General features: G+C 59.4%; 1 protein-coding gene and 1 long non-coding RNA gene across 4 annotated transcripts in view; both read right to left on the bottom strand.

The window, feature by feature from the left end:
* Positions 1-31: 31 nt before the first annotated feature.
* Positions 32-3,728, bottom strand: LOC109118372. Its single transcript, XR_002025696.2, has 3 exons — positions 3,521-3,728; positions 962-1,054; positions 32-254 (listed from the first exon to the last, which is right to left on the bottom strand). It is a non-coding gene; the product is annotated as an uncharacterized LOC109118372 (long non-coding RNA).
* A 737-nt stretch (positions 3,729-4,465) lies between these two features.
* Positions 4,466-10,246, bottom strand: part of Mier2 (MIER family member 2) — a 25,431-nt gene continuing 19,650 nt past the window's right edge. The window contains exons 10-14 of one of the 3 annotated variants that reach the window (XM_019209164.2): positions 10,110-10,204; positions 8,538-8,686; positions 8,327-8,415; positions 6,781-7,198; positions 4,466-6,495 (exon numbers count right to left, since the gene is read on the bottom strand). In XM_019209164.2, the coding sequence (XP_019064709.1) occupies positions 6,474-6,495; positions 6,781-7,198; positions 8,327-8,415; positions 8,538-8,686; positions 10,110-10,204 (773 nt within the window). In that variant the 3' untranslated portion in view covers positions 4,466-6,473. The remainder of the gene's footprint in view (positions 6,496-6,780; positions 7,199-8,326; positions 8,416-8,537; positions 8,687-10,109; positions 10,205-10,246) is intronic. The other 2 variants (XM_019209166.2, XM_019209165.2) reach the window with 2 other exon arrangements.

Below are 10,246 nucleotides of genomic sequence, written 5' to 3'. Positions count from 1 at the left end.
CCCGCGTGCGGCGCGGGGCAAGGGTCTTTGAGCCCGGAGCAGCCGCCAGATACCTCGGGACGGCGATGTAGAGGTCACCAGGGCGGCCCCCAGACTCGGGCAACGGAGTCCCCGCGCGTGCTCGTTGTCCTCGCCAGGCTGGACACCCCATCACCTCGGAAGCCAGGACGCGCCGTGGCCCCGCAGAGCGAGCGCTTCCCTCCCACAGCTGCGATGCTCAGTGTGGGGAGGAAGGGTCCCGCACACCGCTGGGTCTGAAAACCGAGGCCAAAGACCCCTCGCAAACGCTGCGTCCCGACAGCTGCACGGGTTCTTTGGGCCGTCACACCTTGTGGTGGGAATCAGGGCTGTGGTGTGAGAGTGGTAGGACCGGGATTCGAACGGAGGCTGGCTCCGGAGGTCGCCTCCTTGGGCTGCCTAAGCCGTATTTAACTGCATCATCCTTCAACCCAGCAGCCCCCAAATGGGGTGCCTGGGGCTTGTAACACCTGAGAGAGCAGCGCCCGCCTGTGGGGTGGGGTGGCTGGAGCGTTCGGCTCCGCCCCTCATTCACAGCTCCTTCGTGGATCCTGATGCACAGGCTCATGGAATTAGGGCTGGAGTTCAATCCCGGCATAAATGCGATCCGTGGGTGGCATTGCTACTGCCCTCTCCTCCCACCCGGGACGCCACCCTCAGGAAGTCCAGAGGGCGCTCAGTACTTCCTGCTGAGAGGAGGGCGTGACTTTGTATCCAAGCCCCAGAGAGATCATTCCTTATTGAACACCTACTGAGTGCTGGGTGGGGAGCCCTGCATCGGGCAGGCAGAGCAGGGAGGGGCCTGGGAGGCTCCCCAGGAAGGAGCTGGCGGGGAAGGCTGGTCAAGATAGGGGTCAGTCCTTAAAATCCCCAGGCAGTGTCAGGATTAAAACCGGTGGGGGCAGCAAAAATCAGGATTAGGGTCAGAACTGGGGTCAAGTACCTGTTAGTGGGGCCCTCCACGCCTTGAGGAGCTCCTGTCTGCTGCCCCTGTGTGGGGTGCCCACGGCTGGGAGGCAGAAAGCCAGGACACCCACTGCAAGTGACAGAGCCAAAAGGGGGTTGGGGTCTTGCTCAAATTTCTGAGAGATGGAACTCACTCCCCAGGCTACATGGTCCCAGGCAGTGGGGCTAGGGGCTCAGCACCAGCTCTGCCCCTTGGTGCCCCATCTTGACCTGACTGGCCCAGAGATGCCTGTGAAATGTATGGAGGGGGCTGGTACACAGTGGGTGCCAACTAAGTGCAGGCACCTCTACTCTACCTTTACTCTCGGCTTCTCTTGGGTCCCAGTGAGGTGAGGCTGGTCGCCAAGGTTAGATTATGGACTGGGAGGCCCCAGCTCAGGTCAAGGACCCCATCGGTGGTTCCAGGCCTGCAGTGGGCTGGCGAGGCTGGGGAGCGGTGTGGGAAGACATCGGGCACACTCCGAGGGCTGGGACCATGGCCTTCCCACTCTGGATCCAGCACCATGAAGCTGGAACCCCAGAGCTGCACAGGCTGCCTGGACTCCACTCCTCAGTGGACCTCTTAATTTAGGGTGTCCCACCTTAGTGGGGGGGCCGTGTCCAGGAGCCCCCATCCTGGGTGAAGTCACACCCATCTCATGGAGGCGGCAGGACTGTGTCCCCACACATAGGGGTCACCTGCAAGCAGCACCTACCTGGCTGTGTATTCATCCTGCCTCCAGGCTGCCACCAGGGCAGGGCCTGCACACAGCAAGTGCTCAACTAATGCCGTTGGGTGAATTCTAATGCATCGGCCCAGGTGCCACCCATACTGCCCATCTTAATCCACAGGACCAGGGCAGATGGGCACAGGGCCGCCCTTTCTGGGATACAGGCCACCCCCGGAGCGGACCTTCTGAGACATCCCAGGATTTCCCAGGAACCAGGCTGGGGTGTGCATTTTACCTCCATGATATCGACATTCGCTTGTAAGGGCCCAGGATTTGGGCTGCTCAATTTAGCCAATGAAGTATAGGACAACAAAACAGGCTTTGAATGCCAGCAGGACAGCCCCCCCATTTTTTAGCACAAGTATGTCCCAAGTGTTGCACAGTGTGTGTCTATATTAAAATATTTATAATTAGAATCTAACTGGGCATCCTGGATCTTACCTGGCCACCCTACCAAGGAGCAACAAACCAGGAAAACAAGCCCCCCCACCTCCAAGTCTTCCTTCCTGGAAGTTGCCTGGAGTCGACCCCTTGGCTGAGGCCTGGCTTCCTAGCCAAGGTGGCCTGCAGGCATTTCCCTCTGCTGTCTAGCACAGACCCCCACGTAGCCAGAGTTGCAGGGATCACACAAGACCCCCCAGCACAAGGAGGAGATCCCAAGTAAATGCAAGTAAGCAGGGCCACTCCTCAGCAAGATCCTCAGGGAGCTAAGGACAGGAGGCTGTTTAAAGGGACAGCTCTCGGGTGAGAGTGCAGCAGGCCTGGCCCTGAGGTCTGGTGCAGCGACACAGCTGGAGGCTGCAGAGGCACCAAGGGTCCAGCCCAGACCTGGACTGGCACTGAGCCTGAACAGTGCAGGGAGGCGCAGGGACTACAGATGGCAGAGGGGATATGCAGCCTCCAGGCCACCCCCGACAGCCTTGCTCTACATGGTGGTGAGTGCACAATCTGAAACACTCATCGGAAGCCAAGCAGGCATGGTGGCACATGCCTGTAATCCCAGAACACAGGAGACTGAGGCAGGAGGACTGCTCTGAGTTCAAGACCAGCCTGGGCTACGTAGCCAGACGCTGTCTCAAAACACCAAAAAAAGTTGGACGTGGCCGGGTGTGGTGGCGCACACCTGTAATCCCAGCACTCGGGAGGCTGAGGCAGGAAGATCCCTGCGAGTTTGAGACCAGCCTGGGCTACATAGTGAGTTCCAGGTCGGTCTCAACTACATAGTAAGACCGTGTCTCAAAAAAACCCCAGAAAAAAAGAAACACTCATCAGACCCTGCCAGGACAGCAACTACACCTCAGAGATCCACCCACATCCCTCTCCCTAAAGTAAAACTCTGCTGCAGCCCAAAACCCATAAGAACCCCCACTGCCCTCCAAGTTTTCAAACTGGCTCAGAGAGAAGGTGTTCAGTGGCCTGGCCCCAGCCTTGGTGCTCACCCACAAGAAGTGCACCCCCCAACACAGCTGCCACCCCTGGCTGCCCATGGATCTCGGCTCCTTCTGCTTCCTCTGCCCAATGCCAGCCCCACCATTCAAGCCAGTAATCCTCCCACTTGGGAGGCTGAGGCAGGACAGTCACAAATTCAAGGCTAGCCTGGGCTAAGCAGAGAGCTCAAGGCCATCCTGAACTACATAGTGCGATTGTGTCTCAAAAAACCAAAACAGGGCCAGGAATTTAGCTCAGTGGCACCGAACCTGCCTCAAAAGCACAAGGTCCTCCTGAGTTTGATCCCTGGTACCACACACACACACACACACACACACACACAAAAGAAAACCCTTCTGCCTTAGTCAGTTCCCCACACAAGACCCAGGAAATCTCACCCAAGCAGTTCTACTTGAGCCACTGGGCAAATGTCACAAATCTCCAAGAGGAAGATCCAGACATGGTCACGTGCCTGAAACTTCCGGGCCACAAGGGGAGGGCCCAGGAGGTCACTGAGAATGAGCCTGGGTGGAGAGAGCAGCAAAGCAGTACAGGGACCCTGAAGCCACCAGCATCCCTCAACAGTCTCCGGAGCCTCACTCCAGCACCAGGCAGGAAAGGAAACCTGGGCCAGAGAATCCATACAATCCAGCCCAACAGTTAAAATGACTCAAAACAGCAATATGCAAAATAGGAAAACAGCAACCATTTGTAGTAACTATTTTAAGTTAGTCAAAAAATATATGATGTAGCCAGGCAGGGTGGTCCATGCCTATCATCCCAGCTATTACCTGGGACGCTGAGGCAGCAGGGTCACCCCGTCTCAAAATAAAAAAAGAGGAAGAAAAAAAAGGGCTGTGAAGGCCCTGGGTTCAATCCTCAGAAACAGAGACAGGAGATGAAACAACAGAGTTTTAGCAGAGAAATAAGAAACCAGGTGCAAATCCTAAAAATAAAATACTGAACATGTGAATTAAAGACCCACGGGTGGGCTGTGGAGTAGCCCAGATTGGAGCAGGTCTAGTTCCCTTCCAAGACAGGTCCACAGAAATGATCCAGGGGGTGTGTGTGTGTGTGTGTGTGTGTGTGTGTGTGTGTGCGCGTGCGCACGCGCGGGGGGCGGGGCACGGACCTGCAGGACCCAGAATGAGTAGAGCCAAGAACTAGGCTCATTGCAGTCCAGACAGAAAACCACATCAACATTTAGATAGAAGATGCTGGGCAGAGGGAAATAAATAAAATGACAAAATCCCCATGAGAAACAAACAAAAGGGATTACAAGCCTCAGGGACAGAAATAAAGGGGTGAGGGGATCATTAAAAAAACACACACACAAACCAGGAGCATGTGGCACTTTTTTTTTTCTTTTGGTAATACTGGGGATTAACCCAGGTCTTCCACACCACACTACACCCCCAGCTTTAAAAACTTTTGCGACCAGCACTTGCTGAGCTGCCCAGGCCTGGACTTGGTCCCCCTGCCCCTGCAGAGCTGGTGGCTGCCCCCACGGGACACTCACGAGGCTCAGCCAGCAGTGAGGCGCCCAGGCGTTTGGCCAGCTGAGCTGGACTCAAGTCCAGTGAGAAGCCTGCGTGAGCACGATTACAGCTAACCGGCAAACATACGGACACAAGCAAGACATCCTCCAGCCGGGGCAAGATAAACCAGGTCCATCCGTGCCCAGAGTATCCGAGCTGCAGAGAAGCGAGCCACGGAGCTCGGGAGCCACAGAGGAGCCGCGAGGGCGTGAGACCTCGATGCGTACGGCAGCAGTGGCCTCACCAGGTGCAAGATGCATCCCTCTCGACGGTTCAAAGCCGAGACGGAGACGACAGTCGGGACAGCAGCCAGGTGAGACCCCGGCCGGCTGCAGAGCTCCTCTGGAGCTGGCAATGGTTTAGACACACAGTATCCTCAGAGACCAGGGGGTCAGGGCCCAGTCCCACGCAGCATTGTCCAGAGGCGGCTGCCAAGTTTGCAACTGAGTGGCTGTGAGTAGGTGGTGGGTGGCTGGGGTGCAGGGCATGCGCTGCCCGGCCCCTTGTCCCAGGCATTTGGTCAGGGCATGGGAAGTACGGCCACAGCGCAGGCCCGAGACCTGGCACCTCGCCCTCGGGGAGACCGTTCCGGACTGCCCAACTGCCCAGCCTCCAGGACCAGGCCTTTGCCCGCAGTGCCCATGCTGTGGACAAGGCAGCCCGGCCTCCGCGGCCGTCGGCTCCACATCCAGCGCTGTCCCTCATGCTGTGTCCTGCCGTGAGGTCGCCCAGTCTCTGGACCAGTCGCTGCCTGTGCCCTCAGCCAGCAGAGAGCCAACGATCACTGCCCACTCCTGGCCCCACCTCACCCACAAGAGGCGCCTGGGATTCAAATCAAGTTTAATAAATAAAAGAGCAAAGGGGCGAAGGCAGTTTCACTTCACAGTGTGGTCTTGGGGGCGAGGGACAGTCGAGTCCAGTGCCAATGGCTCCAGCCCAGCACTGCGCTGCTGACCCGGGGGGGCCAGCTGCCTGCCAAGGACCCCACTCCGCCTTGTAAACACCAATATAAACAAGCAGGAGGGTGGTAAGAGGACAAGGACCCCGCCACCTTGCCGGGCCACCTCCAACAGACGAAGACTACAGGCCAGGGGTCCGGCTGGCATCCAGCCCCTCTGCTGCTCCCTGCCCAGGCGCCCCGGAAGAGGCGGCAAAGGGGTGCGACTCACCTGTCTCCTTAAACCCCCAGGGCTGGCTGAGGGCCCCACCCCAACCTCGAGAGCCAGGAGTGGGGATGTGGAGATGGGAGGCAGGTGGGGCATAAAGTGCGGCTTTTCCTGAAGTGGAGACGGGCTGGAGGCCAGGGGTGGGCAGGGGCCGCACAGCGAGGTATATGGCTCTGTGCCCACCGACCCCAGGGCTGGGCAGCTCCACGGCCCTACAGGCATGGAGGGACAGAGCCGACAGGTGCCGAGATGCCCAGGCAGGGGCTGCTGGTGCGTGTTGTGCCCATGTTCCCCATGGGGCAGTGACGTCTGCCTGCGCCTCCGTTGGCTGGAAGGGGCCAGGAGGCCAGCTCTGCCCTGTGTCCTGAAGGACAGGCCCTCTCTGCGTCCGTCTGCTGCCCATTGGGTCCCGTGATGCGACTGCAGCCTGGAGCACAGTGGCAGTGCCAGGCACCAAGGCGCCCTGGGTCCAGTCTGTGAGGAGGGGCAAGGGCTGCCAGCCCGGCCACCTCACCCGGTCCTGATGTCTCCTGAAGCAGAGAAGGCATCACCGAGGCCCACATGGCGGGGGTCAGGAAGACTGACGGGCAGGCCTGGCTCGGTGCCAAGTCTGGTGCAGGCTGCCCACTCCTGCCTGCAGCCAGGGGTCAACAGGTCATCACGTTGCAGCTGCCAGAGAGAGGAGTGGGTCAGTGGCCCCCCGCCATGCAGCTGAGCTGCCCGTTCCTGTGGAGACCCTTCACGCAGAGGGTGCAGGGCACCGGGGCAGGTTGGGGACCTGGCACCTGCACCCTCTGTACCTTCTTGGGTTTGAACCACATAAATGTACCACCTAGTGCAATAGTGACTCAGATTCATGGCAGAGACTGTCAGGGCTGCCACCCTCAGGCCCCTGCGGGCAAGGTTCAGCCTGAGGGGCCAGCAATCTTGCAGGGTAAGGGGGGCGGTACTCACTGTGACAGGGGCTCCGAGTGCAGCCCGGGAGCCGGGCACGCTGGGTGGCCAGCCAGGAAAGGGTTCACATCCCCGATGCCAATGAGTCCAAACTCAGCAACCGACAAGGCCACCTGGGCAGGGGCCACAGGCTCCTCGGGGTCCTCACTGAGACCCACATGGCTGGAGAGGAGGGGCAGCTCCTCCGGCAGGGCGAAGTCCACGGCCAGTCTTGGGCTGGCACCGGGCTCTGCAGTGGCTGTGTCTGAGGGGTACACAGCCAGGTTGGCCAGGGCTGGTGGCCTCTGGGGCAGAGGCACAGCAGGGGACTCATCCAGCTTCGGGAAGGGACAGGGTCCCGGCTCCGAGGATGGGAGGCCATCGGAGTCCGCTCTGGGCTCACCACGACCACCGGCCGCACAGTCCACACTCAGAGGCTCTGCCGGGGAGAACACAGTTGGGTGCTGGCTGCTCTCGGGGAGCAGACCCGAGCCCGCAGGCCAGCCCTCCCGCACCCCACAAGCACTTCCAGCCGCCACTGCAGGCTCCTCCTGCCTGGCCTCCTCAGAAAGATGTGCCACACAAACACCTGAAACACACACGCACAGGGACCCAGCCACACAGCGGTCATGGGCCCAGGTGGACCCTTTGAACAGCCCTGGCATTCTTTTTTTATTTTGAGACAGTCTCACTACATAGTTGAGACTGACCTGGAACTCACTGTGTAGCCCACAGCCCTGGCATTCTTAAGCTCAAAGATCAACTCGGGGTCAAAACCACAATTCCAGGGCCAGGATTTAGCTCAGTGGTTCTGCTGCCTGCCTTGCAAGCGCAAGGTCCCTTGTTTGATCCCCAATACCAAAAAACAAAAACAAAAACAAAAACCCACAATTCCAAACAGGACCAGATACAACAGCTCAAAAGGCTGACAAAAGCCGAGGCACCGAGAGAACCAAGTAAGCATGGAGCTGTGTGAACTGTGCCTCTGAGCGTCACAGAGGCACATCATATGCAGTTTGAGTTTCTGTTGTTAGCGGTGTTTTCTGAGACTTGCTCTTGCTATGTAATTCAGGCTGGCCTCGAATTCACAATGATCCTCCTGCCTCAGCCTCCCAAATGCTGGGATGGCAGGCACGTGCCACCACACCCAGCTCAATGCACAATTTTGGAAACTGGCAGGCATGGGCACCCTCTGGGCAAACCACCCTAGATTCTGGAAATGAGGCATCTCAAGCAAGCAGAGGTCCCCACTTGTGTCCCTTCTAGGGAATGCCATAAAAAGTTCGAAGGATGTAGGCTAGTGTGCCCAGGCCCTGAGTTCCATTCAGTGTCACAAAACAGAATTCATCTGTAGCCTTGCCTGGCTCCTTGGTGGCCTCAATAGCCTGGTGAGCACCCCACACTGAGTAGGATGGGACCCAGATAACAGGTGGCATCCGCTCCCCCAACACACACCTCATGAAGCTGGCCAAGGCAGCCCAAATCCACGCAAGGGCCAGTGTTCAAGGTGCAGCCTGACCCAGGGCAGTGCCAGGGAAGAGCACACAGCCGCCCTGGTGCAGCTTACCTGTGCATGCACCTGCCAGGGGCCCCTGCTCGGGACGGGGGCGGGCGGGGCCATCGGGGTCACTGCCATCCAGGTCCTGGTCCATGTCCCTGTGGGAAGAGGAGCTGTGAGGGGCCAGGAAGCAGGGCGCATGATGCCCTGAGCCCGAGGTGTCACCTAGGTGCCCACCACACCCAGCCCGGCCTCGGGCAGGTGGCCCAGCCAACATTACTGCTGACAGCAGCGCTGCACGCACGTGGTTCCGGACGGGACGTACTTCCTCCGGCCCAGCCGTGTCTGCTGGGCGAAGTAGTCATAGCGTTCCGACTTCTTCCACAGGTAGTAATATTCCACGCACTCGCCCACTGACCGCGTGCGCACCTGCAGGACAGCAGGCACCCTCTTGGCTCTGCTGCCCAGCCTCAGCCCCACCTCTCCCACCTCCATCTGGGCTCATGGGCCACTGCTGCTGGCCCCGTGGCCCCACTGGAGCTCCCACCTCCTGGCCTGGGACCCTGCTGTCCCCATGTGGCATTAACATCACAAACCAACATTCAGAGGCCCCAGCCCAGGGTCACCGCCCATATCCCTGACCCAGGACCCCAGGGAGGGTCAGTGTCCACCTCCTCGACCTGCTCCTATGGACCTGAACACAGGACAATCACCATGGATGGAGCTCCCAGAGAGGACATCGTGTGAGCTAAGGGCCACTGGACACGGAGCGTCACTCGTGTCCCGAGAAAGAACTGCCTGAGCAAACACAAAACACCTTGGGTCCTATGAAACCCACACTCTAAGTCACACTTAGGACATGGCAGGAGACGGCCGGGTGTGCTAAGGCAGGAGGCGGTGCAGCAGTGGCAGCCCCTGGCGTGTGAGGCACACACCCGGCCGCTGGAGGCATCCAGGCCACCCCGGGTGTGGCCCTTCCCCTGGGAAGCATCACCCACAGCGCCGGGGCTGTGCAACAGGAGGTGCTCTGGGTACACAGACCCCTACTGACAGCACGAGGCATCAACGCCTGGCCTCTGAGCACCGTCTCCCATCCAGCACTACACCGGTCTGAATGCACCCAGAGAGGTCTTCGGGGAGGGCTAGGCAGTCAGTGCTGTGCCTGCAGCCAGACACCATGCAGACCAAGAAGTCTGAAGCCAAGAGCCCCCAGCAGGAGAACACCCGGCCATGGGGCTCCAGAAGCCTCAGATGCTGAAGTGTGAGGATGGAACAGGGTCAAGCGCTGCCTCCAGCCCAGCCCTGGGCACCCCAGCAACGTCCCCATCCAGAACCGCCCACCTCTCAACTGCAGAGGAAGACACCAAGGCCCTACATCAGCACGTCCCCATGTCACAAGGCCAGAGCAGAGGACAGACAACCCCAGCGGGGGCCTCCGAGGTGGGATCACTGGCAGCTGGAAGGTGGAGATCTACCAAGGAGATCCTGCTTGGGGGTGGGAGTCACCCCAGAAGCCACGGGGCCACTGCTGCTGCAAGGTGAACACAGACACCTGGAGGACTCACATCCGGTAAGACTGGAAAGAAGGACCACCTGGTGCCCCTGGACAAGAAAACCAGGAGACCCTGAGTCCCCGTGGCTTTGGGCTGTATGGGGACCCCACCAATGGATGGGCTCCACCCTGAGGACGCAGTGACAACGGGACAGTGCCTCTGACCAAACAGGGACCACGTCGGGCACAGCTGCCAGAAGTCACCTGCAGTGGGACCTGGTTCTCTGGGGTGGGAATGAATCTGGCGAAGTCGGCCGAGCAAACTGGAGGGAGACGGGTGGGCACACGCAGGGGCCTTACCTTGTTGGCCTGAATCAGGTGGAAGTTCTTTCCGTGTACACGGAAGCCGTGCTCGAAGTTCCTGCACTCCTCCTCGCTCCAGGCGCAGAGCCCGTCTGCAATGGAACGGGCAGTCAGTCAGTCAGCGGGGCAGTGAG

The sequence above is a fragment of the Fukomys damarensis genome, unplaced genomic scaffold (genome assembly GCF_012274545.1).
Source record: "Fukomys damarensis isolate Sample0158 unplaced genomic scaffold, DMR_v1.0_HiC HiC_scaffold_37, whole genome shotgun sequence".
Lineage (NCBI taxonomy): Eukaryota > Metazoa > Chordata > Mammalia > Rodentia > Bathyergidae > Fukomys > Fukomys damarensis.
The sequence above is the reverse complement of the archived record's forward strand: the minus strand, read 5'-3'. Positions and strand labels throughout refer to the sequence as shown.